The 22,569-nt window shown below is 36.1% G+C and overlaps 1 protein-coding gene across 1 annotated transcript in view; it reads right to left on the bottom strand.

Annotated features, from left to right (window-relative positions):
* The window catches only part of LOC139134447 (voltage-dependent calcium channel subunit alpha-2/delta-2-like), a 173,858-nt gene extending 156,918 nt beyond the window's left edge, over positions 1-16,940 (bottom strand). Inside the window, exons 1-2 of the mRNA XM_070701308.1 lie at positions 16,766-16,940; positions 14,633-14,714 (exon numbers count right to left, since the gene is read on the bottom strand). Coding sequence (XP_070557409.1) covers positions 14,633-14,714; positions 16,766-16,869 — 186 coding nt within the window. The 5' untranslated portion in view covers positions 16,870-16,940. The remainder of the gene's footprint in view (positions 1-14,632; positions 14,715-16,765) is intronic.
* Between the last annotated feature and the right edge of the window lie 5,629 nt (positions 16,941-22,569).

Raw genomic sequence — 22,569 nt, 5'->3', positions numbered from 1 at the left:
GTATTGACATGTACATATGGCATGCCAAAGCATACTATGAACTCTCCTTGCATCTAGTATGGGACAATAAAAAGCCATAAAGGCATGTCCCAATGCCAATAGTCAGTCTTAGTCTTCTCAAACAATTCAGATAGGTGGCATACATGTATTGTCATAGAAGGTTTTCCAGGCAAGTAAATGTAGGACAGTTCAGTGTATAATTTCCCTTTTGGAGATGTAAAACTTTAATGGGACTATTAACAGCTGGCCAAAATTAAATTAATGAATGAATTATGATCAGCTTGTGAACTTGTTGGTATCAGGCTAAAAATTAACATCCTGTCATAATGAGGAATTGTATTTTCCAAGTTTATACCAGCTGTGAACTTTCAAAAAAGCGCTCACCAGCAGTGTAAATTATTCTTTCAGAAGCTGTACATGAGTATGAAGAGAAAAATTTGACTACTGTATATGCATATGGACGTGACGATATACCGCTGGAAATGATCAACATTTCAAAGATATGAACTTATAATAAGACGTTAGACCTGTTTGGAATTAGCATTAAATTGAAAAAATGCTAAACTTACAATTTTGTTCCACTTCAAAAAGGTTTTTGGCTTATAAATTTCTAAAAATGACTATTATAGTAATAACTGAATGCAAAGATTTATTATATGGGGCAAAGTCCAAAAGGTTATATTATTCAATACACCCAGTATACACATTATTCTTAAATCGGTATAACGGTCACAATGGCATGCCATACAGAGGCAATTACAAATAAAACTTCTGTTGATTCCATCCTGAAAAGCAGTTTCTTTCTTGTTTGTTATTCCAAGCCTGAATAAATCAAGACATTTTTCCAAACATTTCCAATAAATCAAGACATTTTTTTTTTACAAACTCCATTTTCCCATTATATCTACTGAAATTGAAACTTGGTTTGGGGAAATGTGGAATGAAAATGCTTATCCATGAGCAAACAAATATCTACATATATACTTTAATAAATTACATAAAATTATAGCTTGCCCTGCTGTCATGGTAGCAGCTTGGTTTTTTTTTTTACCGACAACAATGGTTAACCCTGGTTGTTGATATCATGACACTGGTCATCAAACAAGGTATCCAGAAGCCGAATGGCCTTCCTTGATCTACCTTCCAAAGTGATTTGATTGGGCAGTCAGACAAGTTGACTGGACTGAGAAAACTCAGGGTTCAAAATAAAGGATGTAGGCAGAATGAATTTCTCCTTGCCTGAATTGAAAGGCACCTTAGACTAAACACAAGCTGATGTCTACCATAAACAAATGGACACTTCATTATGATTTGAAAAAATCTGAAGGAAGCTATAACTCTAGGAAAGTAAAGAAAACACATTTGAAGACTATTAGGCGGACAAACACTTTTTGAGATTTTTTGAACAGGAAATTATGAATAGGCCGTAAAATTACATATTTCATTGTACATGCAGTTCCAACAAGTATACATTAGTTCATCAAGGGTGACCTACAAAACCACATTTGATGGACAGCAGACAAGATTTCTAACTCAGAAGAAAAGTAAAATTAGCTGCTAAAATACAACGTTTATAATTATCTCATAATTTGAACAAATCTGAATAACACTTGTCCTACATACGTAGGACCAACTCCCCCCCAAACGTGGCAATATATGGACCTGTAGTTTGTGAGAAGGCACAAAAAGGAGAATGGGCCCAGTTTGCAACAGGTATACAAGAAATCAATAGCTTCCAATAGCAAAACTGTGCGATACCAGTACTACAAATAAATAGGAAGCTGACAAACAGAGACCTTTTCAAGTCAAAAAGGTCCCCGGTGTCTTAAGAAACTAATCTTACATTAAGAGGGTCCGTAATGATGGTCATGTAATTTACAATCTAGATTTAGGAACAGCTTTCCCCTGAGGAAAGACCGGCGCTTCTATTTTCCATTTTATTTATCCGGGCTGTGTAATTTATCGTTGACAATGGATGAATAATAAATGAAATAAACTTCATCACTCTCTGCAGCAACAGTTTAATCACAGGTTGATTTTTTTCCACAGTTAATGAAGTCAGCAGGTGCCAGAATGATTATGCTCACATATTTCACTGGGTAAGGCATCTTTTCTTCTCCATTTATTCTAGAGTCACTGACAGTTTCACAAATATGACTGCCTTGACCCACAAACAATGTCAAATCAAGTTCATCAGACCATATTCCACTAGGTTTCCTGTTTGCCATGAATCTCATCAAAGTTTTGTATGGAAACAAATGGGTGCCAGCATTAGCGACTGTCAAAAAAAATTTGGTATGGAATCTTTATTGAAGCTATATTCACACTGTGAAAAATGCACTTTACGTCAATACATAACAGAAAGCTAATTGTCACTTTGCTGGGTCCCTTTTTGCTGCCGTTAGCAACCAATTTTCCTTATTCACAGCAGCATGGGGAAAACACCTGATAAGTTCTTACCATATTGCCGTCGTTGGTTGTAACGAAAAAGACATTTGCTCCAGTCCTGATTAATAATTTTCACCTGTTCATCCCGAATACCCTGTGAACAGGTCCACAATCACCATTGCCAACGATTGATTTGGGCCATTGCATCCCTTGGTAAAGTATATGGAGAGGAGGACCATTCCCTAGTAAAGGGGAATCTAGTCTGTTTCATGGAAATCTCACAATAGATCTGTCAGTTGCTTGTTTGTTCGCTTGTTTGTTTTTGTTCATTCTATTTTTTTCTTTTTTGGCTGTTTTTTTTCTATTTTTTGCATCTCACAATTGATCGTCTATTCTTTGTTTGCTTATTTACCAGGTACTTGTTTTTGTTTACTCGTTTGACAGTTTTTTCTATTTTTCTATTTTTTGACTTGTTCACTGTTATTCAGTCAAAGTTCCCTGCCCTCTTACCAGTGACTGCATTTGTAATTGGACAGTAGGTCCGTCAATTACCCAGTCAATTCGTTGGCCGTACAGTCCCTTGTTTATTTCAACATGGAACCAGTCAGCGATTCTAGTGATACTCATTTGATGGGGTAACATGTGTTCACACATCCACTGATAAGCAAGAAAATAAACAAAAGTTGATTTCGGGTAGCTGATTTTTTTTTGCAAAAATTTCAATTTGAATAATCTTGTTGAAATCAGTTTTTAATCCACATCAAATCATATAAGCCTCCTTCAGAAAAAAATAGTATCCTTTATTTTACTTCATAAAGAAAATCGTGAAATGATACTTCCATATCACCTCGGCTGTATTCAGTTCCTAGCCAGGCAACGTAAAATGCCTATACCATATACATGTACGCTAGTGACTGTTAAGACTTGAATGTCTGATAAGAAGTTCCAAAGGTGACAAGGTCAAGAGTTTTCAAACCCACTGTCAGCTGCAGTGAAACCATGTCAAATGATAATCACAATTTGGTTGTCAATCATCAACATGTCGCTGAATCTGTTTCTAGCTTAAACTGCAAAACATGAATCATAGCCAGTGAAATTTGGCAAGCCGGCACGTGGGCACGCGACATGTGGCTCATGAATTAGGTTTACCTTAAATTTAGAGCAAGAAAAGTTACTGGTGCCTCTCACATAAGTTGCATGAGACTTTTTTCACTTCATCAAGTTCACGGCAAAACCATATCCCATATCATGCACTGATGCGAGACACATCAAGATGTGAGACACATCAAGGAGAGTCACACGAGATGCACTTTGCATTTGGAAAGAATACATGTAACAGGTAACACTGTGCAAATTTGAAACACGTCTGATGTCTTGCACCCGACTTGACACATATCTTTTAAAATACATAACATGTGATGGATACATCCCAGTGGGGAACGTCAGTCGACTTCCCTTCCTTTCTCACACTTGAGTTTAAATTCTCCCAGTAGGAATATAAGTATCAAAATCCAATGGACTCACTGATTGCTTTTTCCCAGAGACTCAGGACAGAAAAGCAGGTCACCTGAGGCCAAGAAAATACACCATTGGGAAGAAATCTCCAGACAGCAATGCAGATATCTACATCTTCTCATTACCAACTTAATTAAGAGATGACACAACTGATTCATCTAAACGAGGAGACAGCTGCCACTGGGGCGTAATCCTATTTAATTACACATTAGAGTGAAGACAGGTTCCCAAGACATTCCTGACCTGAGGGATGCAATTCATTCCTCTCTGATCAAATCTATAATTCGCTTTCAGCATCTATTTTTTCCCCTCTTTTAAACGTCATGAATAAAATGACAGGTTGTCACAATCTCTTGTGGAATAAATTGATCATAATTTGGAGCGAATGTCAACTCTTTGTCAGAGCGAAGAGTCATACGCATCAACAATATAACATAAAGGTCTTTCACTTTTAACTTATCTTGTCATCAGTTCTCGTTCTTCCTTCACAATATTCTTCTATTCTCTCTCTCTCTCTCTCTCTCTCTCTCTCTCTCTCTCTCTCTCTCTCTCTCTCTCTCATTTTCAGTGATGCTGAAAAAATCAGACTGCCATTCGAGGAGAAAGCAGAAATGGTTATAACTGACATCAATGCAGGTAATTTCATTAGGGTGAGGTCGAAAAATGCAGTCGTCCTTTACAGCTATCAAATAGTGAGACAATTACAGTGAGTAAATTTACAGAACTCTGGAACACCTACAGCCAAAATGTGCAAGTTATCAGGGTTATTGCATTAGAGCCAGTGCAGAATCTTCAAATGAGAAGATGAAATACATTTACAGTATCGTACTGAATGGCTTTAGATGGCATCAAAAATCCATTTTTATTACAGGTTAGTTCAGAAAAAAAAACACAATTATTAAACTGAAGTCTATCAGTGCCACACAGCCAAGTTCTGGTAAATGTATTCTCTCACAAGGTTAATGTTATTCATTTGATCTACTGCACACATACAGGACATGTACGGTACATGTACATCTAGGCATCATGGGAACGTTGCCCGACAGTCTGACTCACAATCTTAAGATAGCTAAAGAGTGCAAAGGTTTTGCAAAGTCAGAAACATGCATTGTCAGGATGTTGTATCCTTGTCACAAGCAAGCTTTTCTTTTCTTGATTTCTCAGAGCAATAGTACCCTACTTCAAGCCTGGCAGAAATGTCATCTCCCTACATCAGTCAAAATGCCTTGATGCATGTATATCATTTCCAGGTTTTTTTCAATATATCATAACTTGTTTCATAATAATAAGAATACAAAAATTGCCATCTTTTACTCGCCAGAAAATACAAATATCTGAGAGATTACAAGTGGGGCTGCATTTATGCTGATGATTTTACACCGTACATATGATTATCTTTGGTCAAAAAGTATTTGACCCATGAAAATTTGTAACACGGCTACATGTAGTATAACCCTTTCACCCCCCATTTTCCTTTCTAAAGGTCCAACTTTACCATAGAAATCAATGAAATTGGTTGCAACCACAGTGGTGAAAGGGTCAAACTTGAAGGAGGGTTTTAATGAAAACAACATTTTCAGTCTGCAATTTCATGCATATCACTCCTCCAGAAAAAGCCTCTTTTCTTTTATTTCCAACCTTTCTTGAAAATTTGCACAAATCATGACAAGTGAAAATGCTTACGAAATTGAAGTTTTCTGAGTGAAATACAGAGTAAATCTTAAGATTTCATAACAAGACATGCACAGCATAAAGTTCACATCAATTACCAAGGGAAATGCAAGTAAAAGATGGTTTTGTAAAAAATGTTTCTTTTAGACTAAAAAGCAATGGAAAAGTAATTTTGCTGCAGCAACTGACTGTACAGACCAACTTCTAAAAAAAAACACCTCAAACTTTTGACAATTATGACTTACAGGTTTTGATTTTTATGAGAAATTCACCAACTTTTATTACAAAACATAATGTCATGATAAGTTTGTAAACTTCATGTCATTTGTGATATGGGAACTCTTCATACTGACCCTTGACCCAACATTTACATATCACGTGACCACTCCAATTGTGGCCAGGGGACAGATGGTCATGTTCATTAGACTTTCCCTATAATTCAAAGTTTTCCAAGAATTGAGAATGGACCAAAATGTGATTTCCTACAATTACCATAACTTCAGCAATATTATTTGTCAAACTTCAGCAGTACAAGGGTACAAGTATTAAAAGTCTTTTTTGAAAGTGTCTAAATCTAGTTTCATCTACATAGCTAGAAAGCAATTAATTGCAATATAATAGTGTTCAAACAATAACCACTGTACAGCTGTAATTTCATCTGTTGGAATCAGTTTCAGGTGGCACACATCACGTGTCATTCTCGGTAATCAGATCTGTGTTCTGCTTCTAACAGGTATCATACTTAATTACAAGCTTCAACACAAGATGACGTGAGCAATGGTCAAATAATTCATGTTGTTGAATTACCTGTTTTTTCTGTCAGTGATACCAATTGGTTTTCTTCTGTGCCTGTATTAAAAGTGAAGGCATCACTTCACTGAACAGTAATTAATTAATATGGTAACAGTACCGGTGCTCAACATCACACTGTTGGTTTAATTAAAGTACACAAAATTAATTTCACAAATTGAACATCCATCTCACACCTGGGGTACAATGGTCCCATTTTTCTTCATGGTATTAATCAGCACTTGTCTGAGGATACCTTGGGAGATGAATACCCCTAAGACAGTATTTAATAGCACTCTAGCCTGGCACAGGTCCACTGTTCTTCAGTCTTGCCCGACACACTAAATACTAAAGCTGTCCTCTGGCTTCATCATGAAAATTAAACTTAACTTTTTCAATAGTTACTAAGTGAATGTTTTCAATAGTTACAAAATAAGAACAATTAATCTATTCCACACTTTTTAATGATTCCTTGATTGTTTTGGTGAATGTGGTAATAGTCAGTAAGCACATATATGCATACTTTTATAACTAAAGTTGAAGACATACTTACATAAATAAAAGGTTCATATAATTTGAAAATTTGTTTATCAAATTGCCTACACTATCTGTAAAGGGTTTCACATCAAAGTACACGAAGATACATTGGATAGATGACATGGCCATAGCACTTCAAATTGTTTGTTTGTTTGTTTGTCATGCACACTTCCCTCGAAATGTAATATTGTGCCAACACTATGAGAACAACAGATTTTTGGAGAATTTATCTTCTACCATCTAACATTCTGTAGTTTTAGAATCAAACGCAATCACTCATCCACCTTCATTTTCCAGTCCATTTTCCCATTTTATCAAGAAACACCGGGACTTAACTAACAGATTGCATTCAGCAATATACAATACAAAATGACAATATACAATACTGAAATGCACGCTCCCCGGGACATATGGTCCTTGTTAACAGACATCCCATATATGACTGTGCCAAAATTTGACACAGCTGTCCAGAAATTCAATTTTAATGGAAATTACGGAATGTTTTATTCCTGCAAATGTTTTGCATAAATACCAACATTTAAAATTGTATAAGCTAGAGATTTTGAAACCACCAGAGCGAATGCTAAAATGTGTGGGCAAACATTTTACAAGTCATTACACATTAATTAATTCAACATTGGGGTTATGCATTCTCGGATTACAAATAAAAACACACTGTGGTAAATTATGGAATTAAATGTCCATTAATTTCTCATACTACACAGCACAGCCAGGGTACGACCTGTTGAAATAGTCGTCAATTTTCTATGGGATGTTAAAGGACATGGCTTTATATAACAATTAGTGATAATCAGTGGATACACCTACGCCTATTGTTTGCAATACAATGATGTCCCTTGAAAAGAGGCCTTGTATAGAGGCAATGCCTGAGGCTAAATATATTCATCAGGTAACCAGTTGTTGAAAGAAACACGCCTTTGTCGTTGCCAGTAAATCCTCTGAGCTCATCGTACTTGAGCTTCAAATCTGAGCTGCATAAATAACTCTGTGAAATGCTACTGCACGTGTATTTTGACCGACAAGCATGGACTCATCTAGGTTTTCTTATGTTTGTAATCATTAAACTCTAAATGATGGAGATGGGTGTGTGCCGAGGGAAACATGTTTTTTCTGAAAGAGTTGGACAAGCTGTAGCCTGCTGTGAATTCATGAATGCCAATTTTTGAATGAAATGAAATGTGTGTACGTATAAAGAACTGCTGAATGTGTAGTCTGCTGGGTTCTGCATAGGACTTGGGTGAATAATAATAATAATAATGATAATTTATTGTTTAAAGACTACTACACACCTTGTCTCAGTGGGCTGTACATTACAGAAAAATTGCAGTAGTATTGACAAAAAATAATGGTTTTAAGAGACTTCTTAAAAAAAACGAATTTCTTTATCATCTGAAGTTCGGGCGGCAAACTATTCCACAGTTTAGGGGCATGCACGCTAAAAAAATATAGACAGAAAAACTATTAAAATCAAACACGGTCTTTTAATCTGAACAAGGGATGAACAATGACTCACGATCTACAAACAAAAAGTACATTGTCAAGTGCATTCCATATTGTTAAGTTTTTCTATGAATTCTACAACAAAAACATAATTTCATATTGACACTTCAGATACTCTTGCATGTACACAGAGAGGTTTACGCATCATCCGACCAAGTTGAATATTGTCAAACACCTGTCTTGGACACACGACACCTCCAAAAATACTAAAAATCAATTTTAAAACTAATTTTGCACATAACATTCGATATAATTTCAAAGTAGTTCAAAGATAGACTGAGATAGAATATGTATGGAAGACATACCACAGGATGTAACAAAACTTATGGGAAAGATTTGGAACTGCAGGTCTATGATCAAAGGAGCAAACTTTCAACAGAATGCAGCCTAGCAAGGTTTCCCCGAGGAGAAAGAGAATTAGGGTATAATATCTATCCAGAAAAACTAATTAGTGATTGGTGCTGATCTATAATTACTTAAAGTTTAGAAGGCCAGCTTAATAAGCCGCCTAATTACTGATGAAGACAATACAATGAGGGTGTGTCGTGCGATGAGCCCAATTACTTAGCAATGAGACTACTTTGAAAGCCGGATCAGTCCCGTTGTATTTTGTATCCCCCCATCCTTCATTACTGGATCAATATAACAATCCTGGAATTGCATTTGTTGTGACAACAATCAAATATATGTAATTCATGAGCAAGACCAAAATAGCTTCTACAGTGACCATCAATAGCCTCGATCCATCACGAAGCAGTTGTACATCTCCCAACTTTGAATTCTTCATTAATTATCAACTGACAGGCAGTTTGCGACTATCACATCTAAAGCTGAAACAGATGAGAATCAACTCCTGTTGGATACGTTCCGCATCTCATAGGTTTAGACAAGCATTTTAAGAAGATCTGATCCTGACAATTTTGGATCTCTAATGTATTTAACAAATATTAGTGAATTTAGGAACAATTTCATGGCTGGACTCAATCAGGAAAAAACGGAAGAAATATTAAAATGAAATGACAAGATAATCTTGTTTTTGCATAGAACTGGCTGCTGGGGGGATTAGTTGTGAAATGCATCTGAAATACTTGCCAAATTGTTCATTTTGTTCTGAAACTTTCACACAACATGTGTACATTCAATGCAGGCATCAAGGTGTGTGAATCCCCCGTCAACAATATACAGCGTATGACTATAAACGTGTTATCAAAATTGACCAAGTATATCAGGTATCTTGATCAAGTCTGCATTGTCATTTAGAGAGAAAATATAAGGGAAATCCCAAATCTCTCCCCTGGGGATTTGTTAATGACTTGTTGCCTTGGTAACACATATGGTATTTAGTCTCATGACTGGAGGTCGGTTCCTTCAAGCCTTCCAAAAGTAAGAAATCGGGCTGACTTGATTGCCGAAATGTATTTCTTAATCTTATAAAGAGTATACATACAGGCGGCACTGATGAGCCAAGATGCGTCCCTGAATGTTCAGCTGCAGAGACAGAAAGATGGTTTTTCAATGCAATCAGCAATCATAGAGAGAATTATGCCAATCTGCTGGGATATTATAGCATTTTGGTATGCCCTATGATTCAGTTAAACGCTTCCAATGTGCACAGTTTCGCCATCCCAATCCAAAGTTTATACGTCTGTTATTCAGTTACACATTCATACTCCCATGTTGCTCACCGCTCCTTATTGAATTCAATGTCAATTTTAGACTATGCTCAGTTTTTAGTGCATGCCTGTCAGGCTCTGGATAGTTTCAGCTGCTGTGCTGGCAGATATCAAAGTGTTTTGTGCCGCTATGATTTCCTGACCAGAAGAGTGACGAAGAGGGGGCACCTGCATATAATTTTCTGAACTTTCTACTTCAAAAGGTTCCATACCAGGCTTGACTGACTTGCCTCTTCATTTGTCTCCCATCTTTTCTCAGCGCAGATGATCTGCTCTCAACATTCTGGCAAGGAAAACACACTTGCCAGGTATAATAGCATCCATCAGAGACAAGTCCTCATAAATCAGGGATTCCATTGACATCTTGAGAAAGGTGTTTCAGAAGAATGTACTTCTGAGATCAGTTAGGATTATGCGTGTTGCCAAGGGACAGATCATTTGACCATGGCGGTGGGTTGTCAGAATGAAGCCATACAGATTTTCTCTACCATTCAAAGATTTCACATTTTGTTTTTCAGGTATGACAGAGATTATTTAATTTTTCCCTTCAATATTCTGCTTGTTTGTCAGCATCATTTCAAATAATCTTTTAAAGTGTCGAGGCAGCTGACTTTATTTTTAGCAATTTTCGCTCTGTAACTTGTTTTACCATTTGTAACTGCCCCTCTAAGATTATGTGAATCCCTAAGATGAAATGATACTCAACAGAGCACAAAAGTGATGAACTACCAATTATCTTTCAGCAACTATTTTTTTGTCTTTTTGATCACTGTCAGTCATTTTTCTTTACCATAGGACCCTATTTACCTGCATTTCCAGTTCGAACTTAAATCAGTTTAAGGAGAGGGACTGTGAACCAAATTAAGCTTCCTTGAAGATGTCATCAACTCAGACGGCTTAATTGCACACTATGGGTAATTTGCCGGTATGTTTGTCCAGCAATCCGGATAAGACCAAATTTTCTTTCAGGCGATGATCACACAAATCGAACCCACAGCCCTGGGGATAAACATGTACCAATAAACTACAAGCTTTCAGTTCTGAATTAATTGAGCAAAAAAATGACTTGCAAGGCTTTCTTTATTAGTTTTAGTCTTTTCAGGGATAAAAAAAGCACAACCAAGATAAACACCAACTGTATTATGTATAGAACCCCACTAACGCAATACAGCTATTTCAGAATTAAGTGCCCGGCAAACTTCACTTATTTTGATTGTCAAGGGCAGAAATACTACAAAAATCAATGAGTTCAAGAAAAGATAGTTAAAAATGATAAATACGTAAAAAGTTATTCAAAATAGTCTTATCTAATGAATTCAAAGTAAATAGATCATAAGCTTTCAATATTGTTTTCAGGCTATTCCTATTGATTGACTTTGAATAAATTCTTGCCCGCATTACCTCTACCTGACAATGTGATGCAATGAGTTCAAAACGTGCAGGTCGTACATAGTAAAGATTCAAAGGAATATTATGAATTCAGTTTGAACTACACATGCATAATCTATGAAAATTCAGATTTTTAGCAGTTTCATGTCTGGAAGACAGATGTGCTTCAAAATCCAGGATTCAAGTTCTGTTTTTATCAAAATACTACAACTTGACAGCATTGCAAACTGATAGGCGCAGTAACCCACAAATTACATATCAACATGGTTACCATTCAGCACAGATATGCTCATGTACAGACAAGTCCCTTTGTATACTTAATCTTTTTCTAACTGACATTTTAGAATTTTTTATTTTGAATACCATTGAACTTTTGCATCCAATCAATAGAGCTCCACACCGCAATAACCAGTATGGCACAATTAAAATGTATGCAATTGTTGATCTCATCAAATTCTACGGAATATCCAATAAATTCATTTTCACAGATGATTTATCTTTTCTACCACATTAAATTCTAAACACACATTAAATCTATTTAATAATAGTTTCATTATTTTTGTTCAATGAAACAAATTTGATAAATTTCCATTCTTCTCCCTAGAGTATGATGAAAATTTTGAGAGCATTAGACTCAAAAAGACAACAAATTGTCACATTGTGTAGAAAATGCTATGTTATTATAAACCAATGAATTCTAGACTGGACTAAAATCTGGTCACCAACAATTAACGTTGGACATTGTACATAATACACACGCTGTACTGAAAGATTGGACCCCTTGCATTTCAATGTGATTTTGCGAGTTGGATAAGAAACTGTAACAAAACCCAAATGGAAAATAAATCCTCAGTTACAGATGACTGAACTGTAGCTTTCCTTCTTGCAATTGATTCAGAACAACCATTTGTAAACTACTTGCAAGTTTGTTTTTTTTTATTAGTTTTTTTATTCCAAATGACCATTATGCTATGTTATGTTGGTTGGATGAAGACATTTACAAATTTTAACTTATTTTTGTATCACACTTTTATTGCCACAAATGTGATGTAAATCCTATATTTACAAGCGGGCAATAAAAATATTATTATTATTATTTACACAATGGAAGAATGAAAAATGTTTGTTACAGTCAGTGGAAAAAGTGGGGCACACAATTGGAGCAAAAACTGACCTAATTTGGATTGATGCATCATACTAGATTCACATTAATTGCCACAAATATCCTTCAGAACTGACACAGCTGAACAGGTGCGAACGTTGAACATTTGCCACGGTAGAACAATTTCTGCCTATATGCTCAGCTGTCTACAGATGCATCTCACATCCGTACACTCTATTGACAGTGCTTTGTACATTCCGCCCGTAACAGTGCAATGGATATTGGTAGGCTATTCCCAATGCTTGTAATTCTATATTCTAAGTGTATTGCCTTTCTTGGGTCGGCCTGTACTGCACAATTTACCGGTATATATATATATATATATATATATATATATATATATATATATATATATATATATATATATATATATATATATATATATATATATATATATATATATATATATATTTGTGGGAAATTAGTGCTTGATACCGATATATATATATATATATATATATATATATATATATATTCTTGTGGGAAATTAGTGCTTGATGCTAACAACAGAGCGTTAGCAGCAGTGTTATTACTATTATTTATATATATATATATATATATATATATATATATATATATATATAATATTTTATATATTATATAATATTTTATATATTATATAATATTTTATATATATATATATATAATATATATATATATATATATATATATATATATATATAAATCAAATTTAATAAATTTATTAAAACTGACTTTTGTTACTATCTTCAAATGTATTCTTTTATTGATAGATAAGCTGAAGTGTATCAACCTCTTTATCACCATAACATTCATGATAGGAAATCAACAAATATCTTCATTTTTATCAGACTTTTTTTATTTGCATACCAGTAACAAGAACACAAATTTAATATTTAAAATTTTCTCATAAAGTGCAAGTGAACAAATCTGATATCTTTGGGAAAATGATACTTTTATAATTTGCCAAATCAATTTTGTCTGACAAATCATGTACACGTCAAAATATTGATCTAATTTACTTAAGCTCGTAAGCTAAATACCACATCCTAATTCTGAAAATGCTTGTCATTGGACACGCTAAGACGTTATACCATGGAAATATTTTGAAGCGGTTTGAGTTACAAACATCTAACTTCACGAAATTTTGTAAAAAGTCAATTTACTTCACGTCATGTTTGTCAACATTCTGCACACTTTCCATATCAATAAATCACACAGTTACGATTTATTCTGACATATTTACAGCCTAAGTGATCTGTCCTTGTTTGCAGCCTCATTAAAGTGCTAAGGCATTCAAATCATACACAGCATTTATCACTGACGCAACATCTGGAAATTTAATTCTTTGAATAATCCCTATTAACAGACGGGAGAACATCTGTTCATCTTGCAACTGGCATTACCCGTAACAAGTGACATATTTGCTCATTTAACATCGACACTTCCATGGCGTCAGGAAGTTTTTTTTTTTTGTTTCTTTCAGCTCTGCAATTTTTTTAAGTTCGATGATTTACTTATGCTGCAAGAGGGCCTATGGTATTTGGATATTTAGATGAGGTGAATTATCGCTATTGATAAATCCAATACACAGACTCTAACAAACTCATCAAACTCAACAACCAATTAGACCAAAGATACGATCCATTACAGTAGCATGTATCTCGAAAGAGAAAGACTTGAACCTCGTTTAAACTGTCGTTGAAGAAACTTTCAAAAATACTCTTACCACATCAAAAATAAAAGTCAAGGATCACCGCAACAAATTTGGTACCACTGAAACCAATAACCTAACATTCACTGATATTTGAAATTTAATATGGCCTTCATTCCCTGTGTTAACTCTTTGGGTAAATATTAATTTTTTTTTTTATTTTCATAAAACTATTAAATTTCAATTATTCTATATGCTCCAAAGTGAGCTTCCACAAGTAGTAGAACAGAAAAAGAATTTTTAAAATTTGAGAGTCCCCGAGGCACATTCACACTTAACAATTAAGGCACTTACTTTTATCAGATACTGCATGCCAGTCACATTGTCCAAGGATTCCTTTAGTAAATTTCCAATGCTATTCGCCCATTCGATCATCCTGTATTAAAAAATGACAAAATTTGCAGGTAGAGTGAATACACTCCATCACTGCGTCGCTACAAAGAAAATTAAGCACATTGTCTTCAGCAATCAATGTGAATTAAATTCCCAGTTTAGGGGGGAAACGCCGTCACATCCATCGAAGTGGTTCCACCACAACTGGTATCTTTAGCAGCAGTTGCCATGGTGACTGCAGCAATGATTTGTCCTCATGTAAAGATTTGTCCTTGGTTTAACATTTTTGACACAGTGATTTGTTCTGATCCACACTGTGAGCAAACAGCATTGTTGGACGTAAAAGATGTTCCGTACATTAGGCTGGCAGGGTTTACACTGAGATGCCAGAATTCAAGGTAAATCAGCCACTACATTTGAAAATGTGCTGGTATATAATTCATTCAATGATGGATGCCGATTCTACTAAACCAGGTTTGACACTCTTGTTTGTTAGGGGTTTTTGATTACAAACGTCTACAACAACTCGTTTTATGCAAATCTTTCAACGTTTCACAGACGTTACAAAGTGTTTTGTTCATCCAAAATACCAACATGATATATTTAATTACAAATAGATTTCAGCAAGTACTGTAAGTGTCAAGGCTGTACAATACGATAAAGATGCATAATGTCAAAATCCCCTTTTTAAGGGGGCTTTGCCCTCTAACATACAAAAAGTTCACTCATTAAGGTTTAAAACAGTTCAGCAGATGTAGGGGAAGTATACCAGAGACATGTCGTTGGCCTTATGGTCAAATTGCTACTGTCACTCCCCCCACCCCACCCCACCCCTGACCATTATAGCAAAATACCACTACGAATGATGAATACTCATTCCTATAATCAACAAAGCCACACAGAATGGCATTTTATTTAGCATTGCAAATTTCTCCCTTGTATCTCCCTCTCAGAACAAAAAAAAAAGAAGACAACAATTTCGCCAATATTTTTCCTATTTGTCAATTTATCTTGATTCAATTCTTTACATCTCTGCCGGATTTACTCTATCTTACAGTGGAATCTTCGTCTTAAATTCTTCCGAAAGAAAAATGGCATTTTTTGCTAAAAGAGGAAACACACTTTGCCTGCAAATGTACAAAAAAATGTTACTGACGTAAAACGATGGTTGGGTTCTACAGCAGTAGAAATATGATCTCCCTCCCTCCCTCCCTCCCCCAGCCCCCAAAAAGGCAGTTAGTAAAGTAGAAATGATTGCAGATGAGCAATGGGAAATGCCTTTTCAACCTTGACAGAGTTGCCCCAGCTGTTATCTATTGCCTATATTTCTTGCACTGCCGAATAATGGGTGTTCACGACACCAATTCCAAGGTAAACATGAGAATTAAAATCGCACATTCTGCACTCAGTCGGTTTACTGTAACCCTACACTATAACTCTGTCACTATATTCTGTACCGATCGTAGCAGCTTGGGTTTTTTCTGTCGTAACATATGAAACCTCGAAATAAACCGCGGATCGGATAAACATTTCTCCGAAGGGTAATTTTTTCACCTGAAGAATGGTTGTGCATTATATTTGAGCTAGTATAAATGGTGCAAGTTTTACTTTTCTCCATAGCTTCCACGGAACTCGCGTGAGTATCGGCCCAAGGGTACTCGCATTGTGGTCATGGTACTACTATATCTATTATTTGGGCGACTGGCATGTTTAAGATCATGTCAGTATGACATGCGACAATGTCAACACAGCAATGAGATTTCCAATGGCTTCCATAGCCTGTCAAGCTAGCGTACACCAGGATATTCTGTTGGGTAATTATTGTTTTCGCCTGGATGAGCCAAAGCATTCCTAGGTTCCCGCAGCCTGTGAAGACGCGGCCGTAATTTCGAAGATTCCTGACAAATTCTTTCGGACATCTCAAATGTGTGGGTCCCATATATGCATGCACCGCTCAGCGTAGAGCTAGTAGAGTGTGGTGTGCACGTACAAGCACCATGGCATAATGGACCGGGTGTCACCGGAGTTGGGGTTTGCTTCAGGTGCGAAAACTAACTCAGTTTCTCCCTTTTGTACGACAGAGATGTTACTTACACTGACGGTGATGGATGCTGCAGTGCTGTGACACCGACAAGCAGCCCGAGTACCACGAAGACATATGTTGACAACTTCGCCATCTTGAATACCAGCTGATACATGCAGTGCAATACGCTGCGACCGTCCACAACTGTACATTGCAGTCAGCCTCGTTCTCACTGACAGCTACCACCGCCTCACTTTCAATTGACGGCTTCCGTGTTACGCATCCCCTTTTCACACTTTTTGTTGAAAGTTGACGCCCTCAAGAAATATAACTCTGCGAGAGAAAAGTGCTCTTTCTGTTGCACAAAGTCTATAACTTTTAGGAGAACCGTGGCGAGTGAGCAAGCGATCAAATATTCTTTGACTGTTGGGAAATGATCCTTTCTCAAAAAGCGAAAACAGAAGAAATACCCTATATATGTAACTCGATGTATCGAACTAGTTGACATTAGTATTATTGATTCCCCGCGCAGTCGGATGCTCGGATTGACCGAGTTTATCGATTAGTTAAGCACTGTGAAATACGAAGAACTGTGATTTCCCAAAGTCTTATTCTAACTCAATGGAAACTGGGATCGATACTGGTCGCGTTAAGTTTGCCCGCTTTTATTGCACAAACAAGGTGCGCAAGTCATTGGGTAATTTCCAACAAGTCGTCCGGGCAACAGTTACAGGCAAAATGAGTAGTATTTTAAGCGGTGGACGCTAAGTATCAGCACCAGTATGCTTTATTCCTCAGTTGAATAGTTTTTTGAGACATTTGCGAATTGAATAAGACTCTGTCTCCTTGTACATTTTGGTTAAATCTAATAAAACAACCATTGCGGATTTACCGAAACCGGAGAACGTGTACTACATCCATTTTCAATAATTCCTGAACAACCGTTTACACAGAAAACCGTACAACTTTATACTATTTTGTTATGAATCTGTCGATATACGTACAGTCGTGACATTGATCCATCCATAATCTCAAGTTCACTACACTTTTGAAAGGAATGTGAAAACATCGAGAATATCACAAGCGCCATCTGTCAGGAAATACGAACCCATTTCTTTAACAAAATATACTAGCTAGGTATTTGATATGTGGGTGGACTGGAACAATCGATATCTTCCCGATACATTCCTCGCGAGATGAATACCTTTGTGGTCGACAAGGAATTTTATTCCATTGACTTTATATGTACGAAGCTCTCTCTCTCTCTCTCTCTCTCTCTCTCTCTCTCTCTCTCTCTCTCTCTCTCTCTCTCTCTCTCTCTCTCTCTCTCTCCATACACAGAGACTTGCGTGTCTATTCAGGTGAAGTTTTTGCTGACAAATGTTATTTTTGATTATTATCTGATTATTTTTTCAACTTTACTGGGATGAAGTAATATGAGTTAGTGTAAACATCAAGTTAGCCTTGAAATGTACATTTGTATTCAGAATTTGATAGCACGCTGTAATTGTCTTAATTGTTATTGTAAATTTGTATTAAATGCCACATGAACTTTGTATATGTGCCAATTCTATGAGTACAAATCGCTTGTAATAAAGAGTACTGTTTACCTTATTTATACTAGTAGGCATTTGTTTGCGCGTGTGTTTCTTTGGCATTGTATTATTTTCAATTACCATATACTGCGATAGCAGCGTTGAATTACTGACCTCGTTTGAACTGCATTCATTGCCCTAATCTCATCACATTTGTTATATTTCGCTAGGTATACACCCAAATTACATCACTCTGTATTTCCGATCAGATAGACCCATTATCATCATTGCCATCATCATCATTATCGTCAGGTAGAGTGAAATATGAACAGAGGAAAAAAATATCGTCAGAAAGATGAGACGGAAGATCAAAATGCTACCCCCAAGGCTATCACGAAGTAAGAGCGTGATCCCGCGGGCGAGTTTTAGGGTTTCTGTAAGTTTTTTGATGACACTCTTAATACAGAACCGGTACGTGTTGGACATGTCTTCTGTTGCTGATGCCTTTGGAACGCCGCGACGCAATTAGAGGTAAAGAATAAAGGGACATGGTGGTTTCTCACAGACTAACCATACCCTGGAGGGGCTAATCAGCCTCTGTACCAGCTCGTAAAATTATGATTTCAGTTTGAGATGTTCCCGGAAGGCCTTATTCACTCCTGAATCACCGTCTGTCGGAGCTCAAAAGCTCACGGAAAGGTAGTTCTGTGTGTGTGGCGCGCGCTGACCGTCTATCTTACGATTGGTGACCTTTGCCACTGAAAACGTGGAGCCACTGAATTCTTTTTGCATCCGTAGATCCTGAAGCTACTACGTATTTTTTGCATCATACAGAGTGGTTTGTTCCCCGCAATGGTAACCATATTAGATGTAAACGAACTATTAAAAGGTCCGACAAAGAAACGTTTCCGCGGATGTCGTAGAAAAGTTACTGATGAAAAGCAGGGCAGCCAATTGTAGAGGCGAGGAAAAGCTCACAACTGTACTCGCTATAGAATGAAATACACCAGGGGTCAGTCTAGCTCATGTTCTGTCATCGTTTATTTCCGAAAATGTTGAATGCCATTCGATAATAGATTGATTTATGGCTTTTCCGCCTTAAAACAACAGCAAACGACTCTCTGAGATATACATGCATGTTCCCGAAAGAATTACCTGTGTTACCAACAACACTGCCGTCAGTTTTCTCATGTGGACGATTGATCATAAAGTGCGCATAATAAATACATCAGACGTATGATTAACTACATGAAAACACGCATGTAACACTTGACGCACGAATCACCGCGTATTGTTCCATGAACGATGGCTTGACAAAGTTTGCACATGGCCGGCCTTTATAATTTTATGTACATAAATTCTTGAACCAACAAAGAGTTATTAAACATGTAAATCAAGCTGACTGATACATGTACCAGCTTGTAGTCACTGAAATGTGACAAGTCAAAAATTCAAGTAGAGACAGAGATTTCGGATTACTTTTTTCACATAGGTCAACGTTTTGTGACATGTAACCCTGTGTTAAATCTATTCTATTATAAATAAGCTTACATGAAAATGCGAAATGACTTTCGATATTGTTTTAACCAGGTATAATCATCAATGTACATAGCATGTTTTGCCAACTTTGATCAAGTATAAATCCCAGTATATATCCCTAATAAGCAAAGTTCATTAAATATGTAAATTAGGAATTGACTTAAGTAAAAACTATTATTTGTCAATAATGTTGTATCATGGTATCTGCAATATATGTAGCAAGTTTTCTTAATTTTGGTCAAGTCGATTCAGATATATATCTCTAATTAGGAAAGTTCATTAAATATGCAAATTAGGAATTGGCTGAGGAGAAAATGCTTAATGACTTTCAATAATATTGTATTATAGTGTCTTTAATGTACATAGCAAGTTTCATCAATTTTGATCAAGTCAATTCAGATAAATATCCCTAATTATGAAAATTCATTTAATATGCAAATTGGGAATTGGCTGAAGTAAAAATGTCTTTTGACTTTCAATAATGTTATATCACAGTATCTTTGATGTATATAGCAAGTTTCAACAACTACAATCAAGTTAATTTAGATATATATCCCTAATTGGGAAAGTTCATTAAATATGCAAATTCGGAATTGGCTGAAGTAAAAATGCCTAAAGACTTTCAAAACTGTTGTATCATAGTAGCTCCAAATACATGTAGCAAGTTTCATCAACGTCGGTCCATTCAATTCAAATATATATCCCTAATTAGCAAAGTTCATTAAAAGTGCAAATTAGGAATTGGCTAAAGTTAAAACGCTTAATGACTTTCAATAATGTTAAATAATAGTATCTTTAATATACATACCAAGTTTGGTTAATTTTGATCGTGTAAAATCAGATATATATCCCTAATTAGGAAAGTTCATTAACTATGCAAATTAGCAACTATCTTTCATGTAACCCCTTAATGGTTCCGACTGCTGATATATCTTGGTGTGATCAACATTTATAGCAAATCTCATCAAATTGTGTGAAGTCGTTTTTAATGTATATCCGTATTTTCTAAAATCATTAATTATGCAAATGAGCGAAAAGTAAGCAGGCCACACCCACCAAAAACTAATCAGTTCTTGCCATTTGCTAACTGAATACATGTACCAGATTTGATTCTGATCTGACTTGCCGTTTTTGAGATATCGGACCAACAGACAGACAGACAGACAGACACACGGACACACAGACAGACAGACAGACAGACAGACAGACAGACAGACATCGCTGCGACATATGCTCAAGTGTGTAAACACGTGAGCAAAAAAGTTTTACCGGACCATCTATACATGGGACGCAATATCATGGGCAGAATACTTTTCTTTCATTATTATTTTGGAACATTCGCGACACTTTGCCAGAAACTTTACGACGTATTAAGTGAATACGGTTGAAAACAGCGGGTCCGTCGAAAAGTCGAAGTAGTAGGAAATTTGACGATGGGTGATTTTGGAGGATTCTTTCGAGAGAATTTTTACTGATCGATGATTGTGTCCTGAGTACGGACTTGGTGCCGCTCTGCCTTAGTAATAAAGATCTGAAGTGGTGAGTTAAACTGACTATTTGGTGTGCGTTCCGGTTATTGAAAGTATTACGATTTCCGTAGTACCTCTCCATTGTATGACTTTGAGCGAGTGACGATCTGTCGATAACTACAGGTTACGAAAAGTCAGTCGTAACAAATTGGACAATACTGAGTAAGTGTCATCGGACAAGGAGACCGAACATGGCTTTACCGCATGCTACGTTCGAGAGCTGTGGATCCAACATTCTCTCTCTCTCTCTCTCTCTCTCTCTCTCTCTCTCTCTCTCTCTCTCTCTCTCTCTCATATAATGATCTCGGTCAGTTGCCTTGGTAATATTGCACTGACACACACTCATACACCGCATTTTGATTCTATTTCAGCTTGAGTACGAAAGTTTAGTTAAGTGCGCCACCTAGAGTCTACCTTACGAGTGTCGCAATACAGTTAAATTCCTATAGCCTGTTAAAATAAACTTTGAAATTTCCATTCGACGCAGTCTAACTCTTCCCATCATTCTTCTGATGTACAACGTTGATCATCGTTGATCATCGTTCAGTGAAATAGAAGTTACAATTTTGCTTACATATATGGGATGATATCGATTTTTGCTTCAGCATAATGTTTATCAGTTGCACTGGGATTAAATTTTGATGTAATGAATCCTACAAATGAAAGATGCCAGCTGTATGTAAGTAATGATTTTTGGTTAACTGTAACAAATGGTAGACATCTTTAGGTTAACGCTAAAGTTAAAGTGTCTTTCATGATGCTATCTATGGATACACTGCGCAACTTAACCCTTAGAGCGCTGTAATTTTTCCCGCCAAAATTTTGATGCAGCATTTTACCAATTTTATGAATTTTCATGTAATTTTTTTCATAATTTTGGACTAAATGGACATTATATTTCATTAGCTACAGATTTTCATCAAAATTTTAGCAAAAAATGATGAAAATATTGACTGGTGTACATATGATAAAGGGGACAAAATTTGACTTTGGCGCTCAAAGGGTTAAAATTATATGGATTTTCTACATTGCTAAATGTCTGACGGCAATGTGACGTTTAGTACGATGATAGTGACATAACTTCGAAGTGGTCCGACGGTGAAATCGTGAATTTTAATAGACCCGCCAAAAAAACGCCGAACAAACAAATAAATAGAATAGTTGTGAAATATATTTCAAGGTCAGTAATGAACTTGAAATAGTGTAATTTTAGCTAGCAACAGAAAACTCCTTTCGTGATATGTACGTATCAATTATTTCGAAATAAAAGTT

Source organism: Ptychodera flava, chromosome 6, assembly GCF_041260155.1.
Source record: "Ptychodera flava strain L36383 chromosome 6, AS_Pfla_20210202, whole genome shotgun sequence".
NCBI lineage: Eukaryota > Metazoa > Hemichordata > Enteropneusta > Ptychoderidae > Ptychodera > Ptychodera flava.
The sequence above is the reverse complement of the archived record's forward strand: the minus strand, read 5'-3'. Positions and strand labels throughout refer to the sequence as shown.